Raw genomic sequence first — 20,589 nt, 5'->3', positions numbered from 1 at the left:
GTAGTGATTATAAAAATTATGTTGACGTATTTAGTGAATTTTGGTATGAATGTGATGATCTAGCTAATGGATAAAATTAATAATTGTGATATTTCACAATTTGAAACAACAAGCAGCTTCCAGATTATACATTGAAAATTGTGAGATTTGTTTATAATATGCAAATTCCTCACATTATCTTAATTTTTATTTTTTAAATTATGAATTCCTCACTTTTAATTAAATTTTCTATTTTTTCTCTCATTAAAATACACAGTTATGTAACTACAAGAACAAATAATAATGATAATATAATAATAATAATTACACATTATACAGCGGTGTTCAAATTAACGGGAGAAGCACATGATTTAAGGTCGTGTTTTCCTTTTCCAGATATGGGAAAAATAAAAGTCAATGATAAGATAATATGTGAGGTGATCTCATCTATCAATATGTATATGGTTTCTGAAATATGAATTCGTTCCCTTTCATTCATTCACTCGCCACCACTCTATGTGGGACTTTGAAATTGTCTTTCCCAATATTTCCATTCATTCAAAATTAGGTCCTACCACTGTACCACACCAAAATAGAAATACGAGCGAAATAGTCTATATATGTGTTTGATTAATGGGGTCGACTTTGTGTAAGAGCCGTGGTAAGCTTGTCTAGAATCGTTCTAATTTAACGTACATTTTTTAAGGGCCGAATAAGACTAGATTGATGACATTATCATATAGTGGTTCCAAGTTATTTAGATTACGATGCATAAATTGACCGAAAACTAATTCATTTTGTGCAACACTAAAAACCCAACAATTGAATATGATCGAACTACTATTTATTTGAGAGTGACATTTATGCCACTATTTTGAGAAAATTATTCAATTAATACGTCAAAATGCAAGTGGACCAACATTTATCATGCAATCTCATCTATTAATATCTATAAATACTTCCTTTATATATATATATATATATATTTAATGAAATCTAATTGTTCATCTAATTTGTTACAAATACACTTCATTGCTTTGATGTGGAAAAGTAATGTACATTATGCATTACATATGGCTAACCAGCCTCAAATTAATGAATATGAGGAAGTTTGGTCAAATAGAAGAAAACAAATAAAAGAACACTATACATCTAATTAGAGAAACCTAATCAATCCAATGAAGATTGTCAAGACGTGGAGTCACATGAAATGTTCAATTTATCTACATTGCGTTCAAATTCATAGCTTAATCAAGTGTACCTAAATGACATTTTGGCCAAAACGACAAGACAAGATGGAAAATTACGATTCAAACTTAGTGTTTAATTTTTGATCCCGTCAAAGCAAGTGATAGGATTTGTTGGTTTGTTTAAATACGATAAACTTATCGCTACGATAGTGGCATCCTTCACTCTTTTGGATGATAGCTTTAGTCAAATTTTTGTGTACAACACGTTAGTAATGGAACATATTTGACGTGATAGGCATCGCATAAACTTCTATTGTACCAACTAACAAAAAGCAGTAAATCACTCGTTAATTTTCTATTATTATTATTATTCAAAGAGATTGAGAGTCGAATCTCTATTTTCTGTCAGAGTCATAGACGATTGCCTAAAATACAGTTTTACAACATGAACTCGTGATTTCATGATTCATGTTATGAGTTACGATTCCATTTGTTGTTTGAAAATACAAATCGTTTCAGTTGCAAGCTTGGTTACGGATTTTGCATTTGAGGTTTAGAATTAATTGTGTTTTAAGGCCCAACATATTTATCTTAAAATTCAGGTTGAGATTTCGAGTATGACAAATAAAGTAGCTCACAGTCTAAAATTTGAAAGCGCTCTTATTGATTAACATTACTCAATTTAAAATTTACACGCACGACTTAAAAATCTGGTTTCAATTAGTAAGTATGTCAAAAATTTACAAGGTACCACTCACCGATAGAATCGAACATGTAAGTTGTGGGTTGTATATCATTAGTGTATGAGATTCATATTTGTGATATAGTTTTTTTTTCCTTTATTCATTCATCACAAAACTATTCAATGATGAACAAAACAAACATCCCAACTTGAGCTAGAGGATATATGCCCCTAAAATCAGGAATAGGAAAAATCAGACTTATCAAAAATTGCCAAAAGAGTTCTAATACATATCAGCTAGGCATCATCACCACCCATCAATCATCATCTTTCCAACCTCCAAAAATAGTAGTGACTTCACCATTTTAACTTTGTAATCCTTTTTGTTAGTCTCAAGTCTCTAACCGCGCGCACCTGAAGAACCGTGATCGCTATCACTCTTCTCCCGCTCCTTCACGTGAGCTTCACGCTCTCTGTACGTGTACCACATTTCAATTATTCAAAGATTTGTCCTTTTCTTCATGTAACATTGGTACCAATCATGGAACAATCTGTCCCATTCGGGACTCCAAAATAAATAATAATAATAATCATAACTAAATAATAATAAACCCTCCCACACTGGGCCCCACGCAGACACAGGTACATACAAACCGCCAAAATCGGCATTTAATGAGTGGGGGGGAAGGTAGTAAAACAAAAGACATCACAAAAATAAAGGGGAGGAGAGAGAGTGGGAGATTTTGCTTTGGCTTGTAGATTTTTCCGTAGATTTTTGGATCTTTTGGCCTACATATGGGCCCCCACCGGATCTAGGACCATCTGTCCCTTCATGACCGGCATGGCCTATATGCGTTGCGAATCTTATTCCCCTCCCATTCAGGAAAAAATAATTTTTAGTTTTGTTTAATATCTTCTTCATCATTATCCTTTTGTTTATCTTGTTCTTAAATCTTGCTTAGTTCTTAATTAATTATAGTTTCCTGGATTAATCTAGTGTTTGATGATGATCTCCCTCGGTAGGGTTCTCTATTATTATTTGTATTGACAAATAGTTTTGGCGATAATGATGCATGACTTTAATAATTAATCAAAGCGTTTTTTTTCGATTCATTAGTTTACTCGATTAATTAGCTGTAATTGGACTTTTGGGAACGTAGTACCAGGAATCTAATCAAAAGTTAAGGGAACGTTGTACCTAAAAAGAGAGAAGGAATGGTATTTTTGGGTGTTGTTTACTTGGAAAAGTTTAATCGATCTCTCGGTGACATTGTGGTGGCATGAAGCATCATTACATATTAATATGCTCAGTAGACATATAGTTTTTGATGTGAAGGTTCTTGACTCCATTATTTCTTTGGCCTGCATTTTAACTCATGTATTTGCTATAATGCATCTTTATCTTATATTCTAAGTTCTAATAATGCTAAATTCAAGTAAATAAGTGAAATACCTAGGTAAATGAAGTGACATGTTAGGTGTATAGCATCAAGGCCTACCCTGTGTCTATGAAGGGATTAAGTCGAAAAATATTTTGAGTCCCAAAAATAAATGTTTTAAAAAATTATAAATATAAAAATAAAATAAATTCATCTATTACATGTGAACTATTAATAAGATACAAGTTTAAATTTCGATGAATTACGATTATTTCAAGATTTCTTATATGTTATAAGAACAAATTTGAAAATGAATGAAAAATTAAACTTTTATTTTATTATAATCTCATATATCTCATTTGTTTAGTTGATATAATGGTAAATTTTCATTATATTTAATAGTAATTAGTATTTTAATTCTTCTTTTATTTTATTTTTTTCTTTATTTGAGGCCCTCTTAAATGTAGGGCCCTAGGCTTGAGCCTTGTTCTTGGCCCACGGATAGCATTTCGTTTTCACCTTATGAATGATCTCATTGTAACACATGACACTTATACCCGACACCATATTTAACTAAGACAAGCAAAGATAAGTTCCCTTCCTCTTTCTAATTATTAAAACATTATAGCTGAGTACTGTTTAACAATCACTCTTACGTTCTCTTATGTGTAAATGAATTTCATTTGAATTCTAGCTTAGTGCCAAAATTACAAACCTAATGAGACATTTCAAAGTATATATCTCCTTGCGTAAGTTTGTATTTACGATCAAGTTGGAATGCAAAACGCATCTATTAAACTCGGGCAGCTAGACGTTATGACTTAAGCGCAAACTTGCCGACTCTATAAACCCTATTGTAATCGACTCCCATGTCAATTAGGCCACCATTTGGGGGTTCCTTGTCTCTCTTCCACTCTTTTCTTGTTACAGTTGTTAGGCCAAGTTTGTTTTTCTATTCAATCCAAACAAGAATATAGTTGTACTTGTACATTTCAGAAACAAACATTGTTTGTACTTGTGTATGATCGTTGCGTGTTTATTTGAATTCCAGGCCATCCACATTCACTAATTCAATGAACTATCATCTATTCTTATGCCTAAGAAATTGACTCGGATTGTTGGATGTGACGACTCTTTTTGTCCCAATTGAGATGGGTCTAGAAGTTTGTATTTGGAAGTTGACGTATGTATCTCTAAATTTTTCTCTAAGAGAAGAATCTTTGGGCACGTTGCATAGCTAATACTCTCCAAAATAGTGAAACTTGAATTGGCAAATGTGAAATGCCAGTTGGGTTTTCATCAAGGAAACGTTGTAGGTCACTCTCAAGCTAATGGAAGATGCCCCACTTTCATTTCCTTTGGAAGTCAAGCAAAATAGGCCGGCCAGAGAAAGCTTCTTCTTAAAAATCGAGGAAGTTTGATTGTGCTTGAATTATGGGAGTTGGCTAGGGATCAACTAGCAATGTTGACAAGAACAAGAGATTTCAGCTAGTTCTCTTCAACTTATGGTAAGATGCTAGAAAGTGGGAGAGAATCATGAATGAAAATAGGTGAATAAGTTGAACAATATATTGGTACACGGGATGGAGAAGTGCATTGAAAGTGGAGGTTAAGTCTTACCTTAGTATGTGTTTGGTTCAAGCTCAAGCAATTTAGCCATGTTACTTCAACTAACAACCAAGTGCTCGAATTATTTGTGATAAGTACTGTTGCAAAGTAGCTTCTTTGTTGGGATTTTGATCATCCTCTACAGAATCATTAAGAAACTAATATAGATTTGCGATTCCGAATATTATTAGAAATCAATTTCCTAAGTTAGGGAATGGATTTCTAGGAACCTTAGTTTATATGCAATATAATTGCTCTTCACAAATGCATGAAATATGTTATGTGGTTTTAGTGGTTGATAATGTTTGTCCTTGTAATCGATATTCCATTCGAATCTTGAAATCGAAAGAATTGACTTACTCTAACTTTTTATAATCAATTCAACAAACTTTTGATACAACCCTCAATAGAGCTGAGCATGATCTATCATGCCATTTGTTCAAATTCAATGGTATGAAGATAAGACAACTTCTAATGAAAGCATAAAGAAAATGATCACAATGAAGGGTGGTATATATAATTACAATTAGATCAGGTGCTTAATTGGCTACTTGTGTGTTGATAACGATTGGTTTTTATGGATTACACATGGATTAAGCGTCATGATCATGGGACCACGTTGCTTGTGTTCTAGCATCACATTTGATTAATTCGAAAGTGACTAACGACCATGTTGTAACACTACATTATGATATTTATTTATTTTTCAATAGGATTTTATTCGTTTAAATAGTTTCATGGAACAAGTATCCTTGGAGATTATTGGGATTTTCAAAGGGGAAATGGGAATCCAGTAGCAATTAATCATGTCAAAATTGCATGAACGGTGCTTGCTTACTCGAGTGCTTCATCGGAGATTGGTATTGTACCGACCTATGCTATTATAGACTAATGCTAGAACGATGTATTTAGACATCATCTCTCATCATATTATGTGAACTTATGATCTAGAAATATAGATTCTCACCTAAATACAACAACTATTTCGTAATTGATTTGACTTAATTTGTTTCAGTTTGGCTTGTTTTTAAGTTTGTTCGAGCTCATTTCGTATTAGATTAGTAAATTTTGAGCTTTGTTGCTTAAGCTTATTATTTATCTTGACACCGGAAGGCCAAAATTGTATAATGAATGTGCTTGCCCATTTGCAACTCTTCTACCGTTCTACCAAAGTCATCAATTGAGGGAGTAAACTTTTGTGAATGCCAAAGGGGAGGGAACAATCACACACAACCCCATTTGGTGCCATATTAATTTTTTGCTCCCATGAAAATGATGTGTGAATAAAGCTAGAAAACCTAACTACACTCATTGCCTTTGCATTGGTCCCCTTGCTATAGAAATAGAATCACACATCAATTTCATGGTGGGTCAATCATCATCATCAACATCAACATCAACATCAACATCATCACCTCTCTCCCTTTACCTTATTCAATGATGTACATGCTCACTACTAATTAGAGCAAATTGTATAATGATTAAGGGCATTGCCAATTGCTTAAAGCTCATCGCTCAACTCATCAAACCCACAGAGCAAAACAAAATGAAGACATTGACACATGACCCAATGAGATTAGTTAATCTAATGATCTGAATATCTCATTTGAGTAGAGAGAAAACAAATCCTTGTCTAAGTATCTTAAGCCCATGCTTTGTGCTTTGTTTGCTCCTTTTAAGCTTTTAGGTATGAGACTTGGTGTAAAGGGATGGAGATATGTGTCACATAAGTTGCCCACTTTGGTGATATAAACCATATTCCAAGTTTGAGTTGGAGAGGAGGTGGGGCTGTCCAGTTTTGTAATTGGGACAGGTACTTGAAGGCATATATTATAAGCAGAAGAATATGGATTCCTCCAATTCAGAGAGGACAGGCATGGAGGGCCAAGTCATGATGGAAACCCTAAACCTATCTTTCCTTGTGAAAGGTGTCACTCAATCATGTAGTACTAGACTAGTAGTAGTAACAGTACTAGTACCTCCATCATCTCACAATTATGTTGCTCATATTTCTTTCATCTGTACAGGCGTACAGCCTAGACATTGGACCCCCAACATACGTAAATGGTCCCTCTTCCTGATCAGACCAAGCCCCATTCTAAATTACCAGTTCCTAATTGGCTTTGAATCCCAGTTATGTTTCAACATCACTTTCTGAGTTTCTGCATGTGGAATTAAGTTACCACTGGTAAAATCTGCAAAGGGGCATTGGTAAAGACGTAAAGTAATGTCAATAGCTAATGGGTGTTTGCAAGGTCTTCTTTGATTTGGTGCTCTTCACTTTTCTGATCACATTCTCATTTTACTATGCTAAGGGTAATGGGTTATATGGTTATCTTTTGAAAGAGGGTTCATGATAAGATTCCAACAAAGATAGAAAGCATAACAAATCAGTGACCTAGAAATCATATCTGAGCATTGGATTTTTTTCCTTTCTCTTTTCTCTTTATGTGGGAATTTTCTATGACTTGACCTGCCATTGAGTTGAGTCCACCACCACTTTAGGAGGTTGGATTTGGAAGTGTGATAGAATGGATGGAGTAACTGAGATGGACATTGTATATTGCAAATTTGAATCCTGAAAAAAAAAATCCCACTATGGATGATGAAACATGGAGAAAACAGGAAATTAAAAGTAGCATCAAAAGAGCAAAAGGAGGAAGAACAGTTACACCAAAAACTATTCTTTTCTTTCCTCCAAGGACTTTTGACAGATTGGTATCTTCAAGTGCAAACATCATCAGCCTCTTCCACTAAAACAACAATATCCATGTGCCCAACTGCCCATGACCAAATCATCTTACTCATTCCCATTCATGGGTCCTTTGCACATTGTGGTTAAAAATTTGCATACCCAACTTCCCATAAACCTCTAAGGTAATGTCCCCTCACTAATCACCTCCATTTTAGTGAAATGTACTGAAGAAAAACCATAACGAAAATAAAAAAAATTCAAGAAAACCTCTCACGAGTCTCAATTTTTACGTAATTGAACGATTAACTCGGTTTTATTATTTACGCTCTTTAACAAACTCACTTATTGGGTGACATTATTGTGTTTCAAATCTCTTCCTATGCATTTTCTTTTCTTCATGTTTTCTCTTCATATCTCTTCCTTTGCATTTGGCTAGTGGGTACTTTGTCTAAAGTGAGCATGTAATTCCTTGTTGTCTACAGAGGCACTGCTGCAATAGCTAGACCAATAAAATCATTCATGATGTTTTGGGTTGATGTGAGTGGGAACACACCAAAACCAATAGCTCTTAGATTTTCTGAATGAAATGACAATATGCATAGAATAGGTTGGTTTGGACTAGGTGTTGTCTTAAAATACATAAAAGTTATTCCAGTGAAATGATACTTGTCAAGAAAGAAAGAACCAAGAGAGTGATTGAGAGAGATCAGAATGTACTATGTGTTTTCATCTTTCTTTTCCAACTTTTTCAAAGTTCTGTACATTTAACAGTGTGGAGTGGACATGAGCTTGGAGTTGAAGATGACATTATAGAGAATGAGCTATCTCTTTAATCCAATCAAAAGGAGTAGGAGGAGGAGGAGGAGGTTAGGAGATATTTGGTGGTGTCATCAATATATATGGTGGTGCATAGTGCACAGCATTGAGTTGTTGACAGTTCATGAGGGGGGATAATAGGGCCACATATTGATCATGCAGAGCAGAATTCACACAAGGAATTCCAACTCCAATTTGATGATTTATGAAAGAAATTCATGTTTCCTTTTCTGTCTATATCCTAAAGTTTTGTTAGCATATCTGCTGCACTAATCATAGCTTGAATTCCATCACAAGGAATGCAATTATGCTCACTTGGTGTTATCTGTTTTATTTCAAGATTTGAAATCACTCATCGCAATCATGTGCTGTCATTCTTGACAAGATAATGAATATATAAACGATGATAATATCTATCAAATTTATAAGTTACCAAACAATTTAACCTTGATGTCAGGTACTTTGAGACTGAATTCACTCATCCAAATGAATCCACTCATTTGACTATAGAATAAATTTACCTTGATCATGAAATCCATCACAAGGAAATGTATATGCTTTCCTTGTGTGATGAAATTGTTCCAAGTTCCAAATTGTTCACCAACCAACAATATATGCAAGAATCAAGGAAAATAGGAACACAATCCCACAAATCCTTTTCATAGTGGGTACCCAAAGCATATAGATATACTCATATACACAAGTTTTCTTCATAATGGGTAGGTGAAACTTTGGCAAAATACTTCATGGTAAAAAAATGTTGAGAATCCATCATTTCCAGTAACAAACAAGTAGCAGTAGTCCAATAATATACCTTCTATTAGTTTGGAGGTTGCCTTAATTTCCAAAACAGAATGGGCCATAACAAACAAACAAACAAACAGATCAAGAGACTGAATAAGTATGTTGAGCCTAATACTGGGCTCCACTACTACTATAACTAATCCAAAAGTGACCATCTTAATCAATCAAACCTGTATTCTTAAGTTCAAAATGAAGGGATAGTGACTTCACAGGCAAGAAATGTCCCACCTGGTTCATTCTGTACCAAACCTAACATGGATGAACCATGGAAGCCCTGCCTAATGCATTCATTGTCAAACTAGTCGACACCGATCTTATAGTTAAGTCTCACATTATTATCATGAAGGAACTTTATGGTTGTTTTTTTTCGTTTTCAAATTGATGATGAACAGCATATAAAAGTAGACAAGATAAGGAGTTAAATCTATCGTAAACTTCGTTATCTGTCCTCGCAATCATCTGTCTTGTCTGGTTTTGTCTGGTGATTCTCGCATGGTTAAAGGTCAAATCCTAATAATATGTATGCTTCAACATGTAGATAGTGGTGTAACAAGGACATAAACCTGAGGATGCACCAGAACCGCTAAATCAGATACATACAGATGAGTTGCACAAGTTTATGGACAACCAAACCGACCTAAACAATGGTTTAAGAATCTTTAGATTAAATTCTCATTGACAACGTTGCTCTTCTGCCCTCATTAGTCTTCAGGATTGAACAATGACTTGGGAGGAAAGTAAACCTGTGTGGTAAATCTGAAACGAGAAAGTACAGACTTTTTTCTGTGTAACTAAACCAGAAGACCTAAAGGCCATGATGAGCTTATCCCATACCCAAATGCCCCATGATCTAAGCACATTCGAATGTTCGATCATAGCTTCATGACCGGCCTACTGTAAGGTTCACTCAGAAAACATGAGTAACTGGAAAGGAATGGGAAAACTAACATGCATATATCGGTGGCTTACTACTCAGCTTTGCTTCATAGTGTAGACAAGTGAGAATGAAATCGAAGAAAAGAAGGGTTTTTTTTTGTTGCTGGTGACTTTAGCCTTTTATAAAGTCATATAATTAGACAGAAGGAGAAAAACCAATCCTCTGTGCTATGATTAACCACAAATATTTTGAATTAAGCATATCATAACTTGCACAAAGTCCCCTTGAAATATACTCATCGTCATTTAAAGGTGACTTCTTTTCGTGCTTGAAGGTGCTCTCAAAAGTGCATAACCATAAGTACATGTTAAATTCCTACCAAATCCATCCTCCTGAGTCACAATTTGAACAAGTTCTTTAAAACCTTGAAATCCTTGGCCCTCAAAATGGATCCTCGTGGGAAAGAAAATTCTCATCACTAATATGATGTTGACTATGACATTACACTCAATCCACTTTCCAGAAAAGGAATTACTGATATGATGCAGTGCTGTGCTCGAATCTCAAAAGTGGTTCACCAAAAGGATGAACAAGAAAACAAAATATGGATGAAAATGTGTAATGTCACTTCTCCATCAGTTGCAGCAGGATTTGAATAGATCGAAAACAGAATATGATTGATCAAGCATATCAGTTTATCAGCGAGCGTTTGATCAGCACCAGTATGGTCTTAAACATCTATCTAATCTATACAAACATCTAAATTTCATAAGCAACACTTGTAGTGTAAAAAGGAGAAAAAAAATATATAAATTGATTAAATTCGTTTCTGTATAATGTTATAGTCCGATGAGGCTCAAACTATCCAGAATTGCAATAATGAAGGATAGCAAACATGCAATCTGTGTATACGAGATCGAATGCCCTAATGGAAATTCTCTCATATCCATTAGGAGAGACGATTCCAATTACGTTCAGGATTAAAAAGTTCTCATTTGACATTCAGATAGCTTAAGAAAGATTTGAAAGTACCTGACTGCAGGAACCTACTTCTCACCAGTCGACCACCAGTCCATTGTTAACTAGGAGTCTAGGAGGCAAAAAAGGATATTATAACAATGGACTGGTGATCGATTGGTGCACCATGAAGACAATGGAATAATGGGCCATCAACTTGGACCAAAAAACATTTAACATTGGGGTTTAACTTGTTCTAGGAAGTGAACTGATGCACAGAATTGTATTTTAGAATTTTTAGAGATGATCTATTAAATTCTCCTGCTATATACCGCATTAGTATTGCATATGATAGTGTAGATATGATTTCCGAGCACTGATTTTTTGTAAAGGTGCAGCCCGAAAGCTCAACAGTCGAGGACATTGCGACTTGTGAGGATCATGAGAAGATAGGATTAACATGATGCTAGATCACCATTTTTGCAGTTGTGCGCAAAATTAATCAACATTATAATTTATAAAAGTTACCAAATTACATGAGTTGATATGTTCACCTCCAAGTACCGAAAATTTATCATTAAATAACAGAAGGGCACATTTGATCATCAACTTTGATCTATCATACGCAGCTAAAAGTCTAAAACATATACAATGCTACCCTCTCTTGGAATTCTCAACTTCTTTCCCACTGTGAGAGGCCACAAACTCTATCAGTAGCCAATTGTTCCTTTCGATAATAAGCTCTTTCATTGACATTTAACTGAAATAGTCTGGGTACTTTGAATCAGTGACTTCTTCAAATCATTCGTCAAATCCAATTTAGATTCAAAGAATCCATTGGAACAGGACATACAATCAGCAAGAAGGGCAGCCATACCAGGTTTATACAACTCACTCTTCTGTCACATGGTATAGTTAAATGTAGCATGGAGGGCAGAATGGCTGTTGCAATTGTTACCTGGAGTCTGAATAGCAATATAAATAAAAAATTGCTCAGTATCAACATGCTGAACCATTGATCTTAATATTATGATTGAAAAATGGGTTGTGACTCGTGACAGAAGATAATGTGGGTCATAACACCAGATTATAGAGTCTGATCACTAGCAAAAAAAAATAAAAATAAAGACAACAAAGAAGGAAGGAAGCTTTAGGAAATATCAAAGTAACTATATGTGCATACCCTTGAAAAGTTGTAGTCTTCATTCAAGGCTTTGGTTCTGATATACTTGGATGTTCTAAATACAATTGCACCGCGAGAGGTTGACTACTCATTGACTTAATAGGGGTTATTAGAGGAGGTTGCTGCCACTGCTTCGTGTCTGTTGGAATCCACAACTCTTCATTTTTACTTGAGCTTTCCTCAGGAAGGGATTGAAAATACGCCGTTATCTCCCACCTGCAATCTATTATAAGATGAAAGCTTACATGATCTAGCTGCAAAATTTAAAAAGAAAAACGAAAACGCAGAAGGACCGCAACTAGAGTGGAAGAAACCAGAAACAACCGAAGTGTAGGGTCAAAATCGAACAACCAAAGTTGAGAATTCAAAAGTAAAAGGGTATAAGCAAAGAAAAAGAAATTACATTCAATAGTACTTTAATTAAGATAAAATAAAACAACTAAGCTTGAAACTGAGTACAAAAGTTGACTAGGAACTCAAGCACTTGCCCTGGGGAAGAACCCTAGTAACGGATTCTATGACAGGAAGCTTGATAAAGAATGACCTAAGTGAGAACTCCAGGTCAGCTTCTCCAATGTTTGAGCCACAAGACTGATCCACGGCGAGCTTAAACATAAATCTTTCTATAGGGTTGTTGTCACTGTTGAAGAAAATAACTGCTACTCTCTCCACCAGACCCTATTAGTAAAATGTATGTTCGTTCTAGTGAGTTTACATGGCACATGATAAAGGAGACCAACTGGAATACAACAATAAGAAAGAGAAGATCATGTTAAATCATTTTCATAGGATAAAAAAGTGACAATAAGACATGAGTCATGACAATACGAAATTTTGAATTATTCCCATCACAGAAATCAGATGGCACTTCACAACCTGCTTGTTGGACAGGTAGTTCATTGGTATATTCCTTAAATATATTCTACTTGTCTGTAGCATAAATCAGTTAAAAAGAGAGGCAATCCAGCAAATAATGAGAGAACTTATCATGGTGAATGTGAGCGCATGTTATGAATCTGATAGACTAGGACTCTGCAAAGCATTCCAGTACCTACTCAGTTATACTATACACTCAAACTAACAGTTATGGTGAATCATCCCTGACAAGCATTGATTTTTACAGGAACCCAAAAATGTTCAAGAAGTTTAAAAACAGATACATTTTCGATGAAAGTGATCATTATATAAGCGAAAAATGCTGCATTCTTAAGGCGAGAATATGAATTGACATAATACTACTATTAGCGCAAATGCATATACAATGTAACAACTCCAACAAACAGGTCAAATAGTCTGTACAAAACTTAACCACTGCCTAGTAGCATTACATGAACCAGCCAATTCTTGCAGACATTCATAACGAAAGACAATATATTCCGAAAAAACAACAAAAGCAAAGAAATTTGCCCTAAAAGGACAAACCTTTTTGATAAAAGGAAGAAGTCCATAGACAGCAGAATGGATATAATCCCTCAGCTCAGGGTGCCGAGCTCTATGAACCACCAAGTTCATATACTTCCTTCTCTCAAAAGTACCTTCAAACCCAAAAGGCAACACATCAGCAAATTCAATTTCAAACATTTAAACCCATCAGACTCACTTTCTCATGCTTTTATGGGTTACCCTTTTTGGGTTCCTCAAAGAACAAGACTAACAAGAAATGGGGTTAGTGATTAGATGAGATGAGAACAAACCAGGAGGGTAGATTCCTTTGAGGAAAACGATTGAAGTGATTGCCACCTCCAGGAACTCGACCAGAATCCGAGCGGTTTCATCTGCGAAATTTACAAGGATTAGGAACAAAGAGAAATAATAATTCAGAAACGATTTTGACAAGTTGAAAAGTAAAACCTCGAGGAGACTGATTGTCTTTGCGCTCCATTTTGTCTACAGTTGGGAATTTTTTTAAAGTCTTAAATAGACGAACCCGCTCTTTGGCGGGTCTAACCCGATTCAGGTTCAACCCCGACTCATTGTTTTCAAAAAGTTTCTTCAAAAATCACTTTTTTGAAGCAAGACTGTTCGAATTATCGATTTCAATTTAGGTCGTAGAAATAAGACACATTCTGGTTTAATTATTTAAAATGAGAATACATTTACTAGAGCGTTTTAGTTGTGTTGTTTTGGTGTCGTTCATTTAGAATGTGTCTTCATCAACTCCGATTAACAGATAATCCTCTAGTGTTGAGACGTCTTTCTTTATATACAAGTTGTTGTGGTCAATTTATTGTCGATTATTGCTAAATTGAAATAGTTCAAACACATAAATATATGTGTTATGACTGCAATTTACAAATAAAATCGCAATTATTTTTAGTTGCATGAAGGAATGCCTTATTCGGCCCTTTTTGAGGACTGATGGGATTAACTCGTGAGCCTGGAAGACCTCCGAATGGAGGGGATAACGCTTCCAACACTCAGTGCTGCATCTATAAGGCCTCGAACCCGAAATTTTGCTAAAGCTGCACTAGCTCTTATCCACTACCACAACCAAGTGTTGTTTAAACGAGAGAGGAGAGAGAGTCGTTTTTGTTTAAGCTGCGTTTTGCTGCCCAAATTGGCGCAAAATTTTACTTTGGTAGCTCAATGATCTAAATTCCAAATCACATTTATACGGTTATCAAAATTAAAGGCTTAGTTTTGACAAAAATAAAATAAAAATTATAGGATTAGTGCCAAACGACGTCGTGTGTGGTGGTGTCCCTAAAACCCTAAAAGCAAAAGCTTTGAATTAGGCAAAAGCCCTGGTAGCAGTAGTGCTTTGCTTAACAATGGAGCAGAGACTGGCCAACACATGGCGGATGACGGTGAACGAGTAGAAGTTCATCGAGACGGCACTGGAGTCCGCCCCTTGGACTACCGCAGCCTCGACATCAACTTCGGCAAAGACGAAGGCTCCGCGGAGGTCCACCTCGGCAAAACTCGCGTCATGGCCTTTGTCACAGCTTTGTGTTCTCTCTCTATCTCTGGCTTTGTTTTTATTTTTACTTTTGGGTAATTAGGACAGTTAATCGCAACTTTGTGTGGCAAAAATCTTATTGATGCTGCTAATATTGCTGCACTGGCGGGTTTGTTGACGTTCCGGAGGCCCGAGTGCTCATTAGGGGGAGAAAAGGGTCAGGAAGTCATCATGCATCCACCCGAGGTTGGCTCTTTGTTTCTGAATCGCAAGCATTGCATATTTTGGACCATGTATACATGTGTTTTTTGTTGTTGGAAATGTTGATTTGTACATGTGTGTTTACTATTTAGATAGAAAATATGCTCTCGTGTACCTGTTGGCTCGATTAAAATCAAATCCTCGTGTGCATTTGCATTGGCAGGGGAGAGAGAGAGAGAGCCACTTCATCTAATAATACACCATCTCCCTATCGCAGTAACTTTTGGATTCTTCAGTTATGAGAGCAGTGTGGTAAGCAATTTCAGTTTTGTGTGTCTGAAGAATTTGTATTTGTGCACCGCCTAGCTGCAATGATGACTTCTTTGTCTAACTTGATGTAATGCTCCATGAAGAGGCTGTTATGGGGGGACGATTGACCGCTACACTTAATTCTAATGGTGATGTTTGTGCCATTCAAAAAGCTGGCGGGGAGGGCGTCTTGCAGGGTGTTATAATGCAATGTTTGCGAATTGCTGCTGCCAAGGCTGGTGGAATCTCAGATATGATAAGGAAAGAGGTGAGACACCAACTTTATGAATTATATTTTTCATGATTGTGTTCTCTTTTCTGTTGAAACAGCGAGTAAGCTTTCAGAAAATTGTTTTAGAAATAGTACAAACTTTCATCCCAATTCTGTTTGCAGTTGAAGGAGAATGTCAGACTTATGAGTGCCCTTTTCCTTCTAATTTTTTTTGGCAATGTCTGTTGAAATTTTTTATAATATATGAAGAAGTGTTTGTTTGAATCAGGCATTTAGATATGCATAGACGTGGGCACAAGTCCCAATCAACCTATTTTAGGGTTTAGTTTGAATCTCATACGCCACTAGATAGTAGATATTAAAACTCATATCTTGATTATGTGGAAAAGTGTTATTTATTTGTGTTAGTCTCATCTTGTTTCAGCAGCATTCAAATGATTTTAACAAGGCACAAAATTTAATTTAATTTAATTTTCTTTTCTTTTGCTTTGCCTGTGGTGTCAACTGCAGGTTGATTTACATAACACAAAAAGAGCATTACTGAAGATCAAGCGCCATTCTTCTGTCCCCATGGATATAGATAGGGGTGCTTCTAACATAGGGCTGAAACAGAACTCTTCTGTTGACAAGATGTGAATTGATGAATGTTCAGGGCATTATGTGGAGAGAACAAAGCAGGTTCCTGAGGAAGGCATTGCCACTCAAAGTGGGGATGCTGAAAGTGAAATTATGCCAGACAAAACAAAATCTAACAAGAGTAATGCAGATACCAAAATTTTTATTGGGGGCCCCTCAAGTTGGTATGTTTTTTAGGACATCTCCTCGTATATCAGTAATCTAGTGTAAAATTTGCCAGCTATGCAGTCTGCTTGATTTTCAAAAGTTTTTGGTTTCTACAGATTTTAATTTGATTGTCTTAGTAGTGCTTGTGTTGGGTATACTTGAATACTTTTTGCTACTCTTCTTCTTTTCCTTTTTCTGGTATTCTTTGGATTGTGTACTACTCATTACCTTAGAAAAACCATAATACTAAATTAATTTAGCCATCCATAATGCTTGAAGTAGAAGTAGATGACCTATTAGACATCTTATCAGGGAAAACTTTGCTAGATACACAGTGGTAAACAGTTAAAATATGTATACAATCTATGTAGCAATAGAAGCATAAATGTGTAATCTAAGCCAAGGTCTGATGTGCAGCCTTTTGTTTTCTAGAGCATTATAAGTTTGATTAGGAGAATCTAATTACATTCCAGGAATAATTAACTGAATGTAATGTTAGTCTTCTTTATATTCCATTTAGGAGTTTGTTTTTTTGGCTCTATTGACCTTGATATTTGATTGTTTTGATGGTGCTTATGTTCTGTATGGTGGCGATCTATTTGCTCCTCCCTTTTATTTATTTATTTGAACAGAAATAGGAAATTTATTTAGCAACCAATTTTGCTTGAAGGTAGAAGAAGTGGATAACTTATTATTGATCTTCAACAGGGCAGACAACATTCTATGTTTTGTATTAGAAGTGTAATGAAAGTCAAGGTCTGATGTCTCTGATTTATTTTCATTGAAATAAAAGTTTGAAATATGAGACAATAATGAGATCCTAGGAATAACTCTATTTTGAAAACAAGAAAGATATCCCCAAATTAGCTGCATACGCCTGGGGTATATGCCAGGTGCTCTCCTGGTGAAATCCGTACCTGGGATAAAGAAACCTCATTATTGATGCTTGTTGGGCTGGATGTCTTTATCCTAACCCATGGAGTTCTTGTCATGTAGACTGGGGTTCTTTATTGCATGTATGGCTCTATCATTCTTTAGGAACTAAGTAAAGTAAGTTTAAAATTGTCACATGAGGTGAAACCAATGAACTAATTTTTTATTTTTTTAAATATGATAAGCAATATATCATGTGTGGTATTGTTAAATCTTCCATTTCAAATTTGTGTTCTTAAAATTCTGAAAGGTCAAACATATATTCTGTGCTTGTATTATATCGAACATTTGTATTGGATAAAGCTGAACCATGCCATTATTTGTCTTCTCTCGTTACTGATATCTTGGTTGTTCTACTTTTGCCAATATATTACAAAGAGAGGGTTCTCTATCTTTACTGACTTATTACACTGTTGTTTCTAACATGTATTTGTTTCTCGTTATCAGGGATCCTTACTCAAGGGGTGTTGATTCAGATTCCTTGAAAGCTTCTCTAGCTTCTGAAGGTACTATGTTTTACTTCACTTATAAGAGCAATTGAATTGATGATTAGCCTTCCCATGCTTTTGACTATGTTGGAATTAACTGTTAACTGCATGCATTGCATATATTTTTTCTTGAGACATGGTCCTTTCTCCAATGCAAATATCCATCTGCCATCATTTGAATGCCGAATTTGTATAAGCTAAAAAAGGGGGCTTTTTGACTTGCTGTGGTATTGCTAGCGAATCAACAAGTAATTTTTTCCCTTAACTGTTATTGTTGGGAACCGCCAACTTTGACAACTAAGGTCGATAGGAATGGCGAGATGTATAAGAACTAAAAAGCCATGTTCATTCCCCTCACAGGAACTCCAGCTATTTTCTAGATTTCCTTGTCTCCTGAAAATTTTATCTTTTTGATACTCAAAAGAATCTGAAATTCAGGTTACTAATTGAACATCACAGGTAGAAGGTTCTTCTGTCTTGAATTAACAGATTATTGTTTTATGGGTAAGTGCTTATGTGCTTGTATGGTAAATCAATAGCTTTAGATACTGTTGGTGGGAGGATAAATTTCTGTGATTTGGTTCAGAGAAGACAGGGCCTTCTGGACGCCTCTCATCAACATAGTGTGTGATGTCTAAAAAACCGCGTTATGACAGTTTTTTGGATTGGGTGGAACAAGATTGATCTTTTGGGAGCTTGTGGAATATATTAGATAGATGACTGCTTTGGGCATCATTTATCTAGAAATAAGAGAGAATGTTTTTTCAATTCTATATTTTTGGGTTAGGAAGCTAGTGTACTTTTGATGCAGGGAAGGGTAGTATAAAAGAGAAAGAGAGCCTTCAAGGCACAGAGGGAGGTCAGGGGAGAGATAACAAGGCACAGCCTTCAAAATATACTTTTTAATTCATTCCAATCTACCCTGAAAGTACAATAGATAATCATACCTATAAGCTTCAAAGACAACTCTTAGATTCCTAGAATACCATAGAACTGTAACTGCTAACTTATTAATTATAAGACTTTTAAAACTCTAGACTCAGAATTATTCTTGTAACTGAAAATGAACTCATTAACTTGACAAGACCCTTAAAACTACCATGGAGACTTTCTTTTGGACCAGAAAAGGTTGGGCTTAGCTTTAGGCTTCCAAATAGGATATTTATTTTCCAGCCAACTAAAGGCTGCTTCATCAACTTTAATCTGTGTTTATTTCTATCTTTAAATACTCGATCTATTAAAACTCTGTTACATGTTTCAGTGTACACCATGTTCTATTTTGTTTTCTTCTTTGTGTAAATGAAACATAGATGAAAGAAAATGCATGGTTAACTAATGTGTTCATAGACAAAAAATATGCAATAAATTTTGCACACATATGATGAAGTGATGCAAGAATTAAATCTATGGATTGAGACAGTGAAGCGCTTTGTGCCTGTTGCAAATAACATACTGACAACATTCGGGTGCTAATGTGTCACTCATGGAAAAGTGCATAGAAAGATAATTATTTGTATTGAGCATAGTAAAATGATATTTTCGTGACTAAGTATAATATTGTCAAAAAGCCTCTGAGGATACTGTCATAACTAGGGGTGCGCGCACACATGTGTGTGGTCTAGCATGTCATAATTAGGTAGTGGCGAAAACCATTTTTCACCTGCCTCTTGATACATAATGAACTCATGTCATATACTTTTGCAGGTATGCCGATGCCTGTTGAGGAACATAGGGACTCAAAAGGTGAGGAAACAACAAGTGAACCCAAGCCTGAGGATGCTCCTGAAGATAACAATCAAGAGACTTCACCCCTTAGGGAAGCTGAACCTGCTGAAAGAGCAAAGGGAGAGAAAACCCTGAAGGATGCTGTAGAGGTGAAGAACAGGAAATCCAAGAAAAAGAGTCGCTCCTCTGCTGGTCCTAGCTAGACAAACTTCTGCTCATTGCATGTATGGGGTCATTCTGTTCCTATACCCCTTGTTGGCTATTTCTTTTCCTAATATTATTTGTTTACCTGGCTGCACTAGTACCTTAAACATGCAGATAACTGAATTTCTTAAAACAAAAGAAACCAAAAGAAAATGGATAATCATTCTCTCCTAAGCAAAGCAGCTCAGTTTATTCCCAACACCAGTGTTTGAAAATGTTTAACTATTTTCTGATAAATGGAGCCGTATATTATAGCATGTCAATCCAAGTGCAGCTTTTAAGCATTATGACTATTTGAATTTTATTTTTATCATTATGATAGTTTTGTGTAATATCTTGTTTATTGATACTCTGACCAGCATTTTGCCTGTTGCCCCTACTTGCATAAATGAAACTGTACGTTAGGAACTATAGTATGTTGTTTTCTCATCATGTCACATGGCAGATACTTCAGGTACTGCTATAATGCCTGGAACTCGTGGCAAAACTATTTCAAGTCTGTTTAACAGCAGATTTATGATAGAGTGAGTCAATTGAGACGTGATTGATCTTTGTCTACACCCAAGGCATGGCTTGTGAGATGTCTTCTACCCAGAAATGTGTTCTGTGTTGGAACAAAGCTGCTAAACTTGCTCTCAGAGCAGA

At 35.6% G+C, this 20,589-nt stretch overlaps 2 protein-coding genes and 1 long non-coding RNA gene across 3 annotated transcripts; 1 reads left to right on the top strand and 2 right to left on the bottom strand.

Moving 5' to 3' along the window:
- Positions 1-9,092: 9,092 nt before the first annotated feature.
- On the bottom strand, positions 9,093-11,185 carry LOC126788474 (uncharacterized). Its single transcript, XR_007671374.1, has 2 exons — positions 11,063-11,185; positions 9,093-9,427 (listed from the first exon to the last, which is right to left on the bottom strand). It is a non-coding gene; the product is annotated as an uncharacterized LOC126788474 (long non-coding RNA).
- A 306-nt stretch (positions 11,186-11,491) lies between these two features.
- Positions 11,492-14,067, bottom strand: LOC126788472 (DNA polymerase zeta processivity subunit). The gene is made up of 6 exons (XM_050514468.1): positions 14,022-14,067; positions 13,865-13,945; positions 13,593-13,705; positions 12,659-12,848; positions 12,171-12,393; positions 11,492-11,952 (listed from the first exon to the last, which is right to left on the bottom strand). The coding sequence occupies exons 1-5, from the start codon at positions 14,050-14,052 to the stop codon at positions 12,194-12,196; spliced, it is 615 nt and encodes a 204-aa protein (XP_050370425.1). The 5' UTR covers positions 14,053-14,067; the 3' UTR covers positions 11,492-11,952; positions 12,171-12,193.
- An 874-nt stretch (positions 14,068-14,941) lies between these two features.
- LOC126786975 (exosome complex component RRP45B) lies at positions 14,942-20,035 on the top strand. The gene is given in 8 exon segments (XM_050512927.1): positions 14,942-15,017; positions 15,020-15,121; positions 15,170-15,315; positions 15,499-15,582; positions 15,686-15,847; positions 16,322-16,611; positions 17,975-18,033; positions 19,720-20,035. Coding segments are annotated over 8 exon segments (1,143 nt in total). The 3' UTR covers positions 19,944-20,035.
- Positions 20,036-20,589: the final 554 nt, after the last annotated feature.

This window comes from Argentina anserina, chromosome 3, assembly GCF_933775445.1.
Source record: "Argentina anserina chromosome 3, drPotAnse1.1, whole genome shotgun sequence".
Lineage (NCBI taxonomy): Eukaryota > Viridiplantae > Streptophyta > Magnoliopsida > Rosales > Rosaceae > Argentina > Argentina anserina.
Note: the sequence above shows the minus strand (reverse complement) of the source record. Positions and strands in the feature narration are given on the sequence as shown.

What these genes read in the sequence shown, in the direction of transcription:
- LOC126788472 (XM_050514468.1), bottom strand. Translation starts at nt 14,052, where the DNA reads ATGGAGCGCAAAGACAATCAGTCTCCTCGAG. An exon ending in AGACAATCAGTCTCCTCGAG is followed by an intron (nt 13,946 to 14,021) that starts GTTTTACTTTTC and finishes TAAATTTCGCAG; the next exon opens with ATGAAACCGCTCGGATTCTG. An exon ending in TACTAGGGTTCTTCCCCAGG is followed by an intron (nt 12,394 to 12,658) that starts GCAAGTGCTTGA and finishes ATCTTATAATAG; the next exon opens with ATTGCAGGTGGGAGATAACG.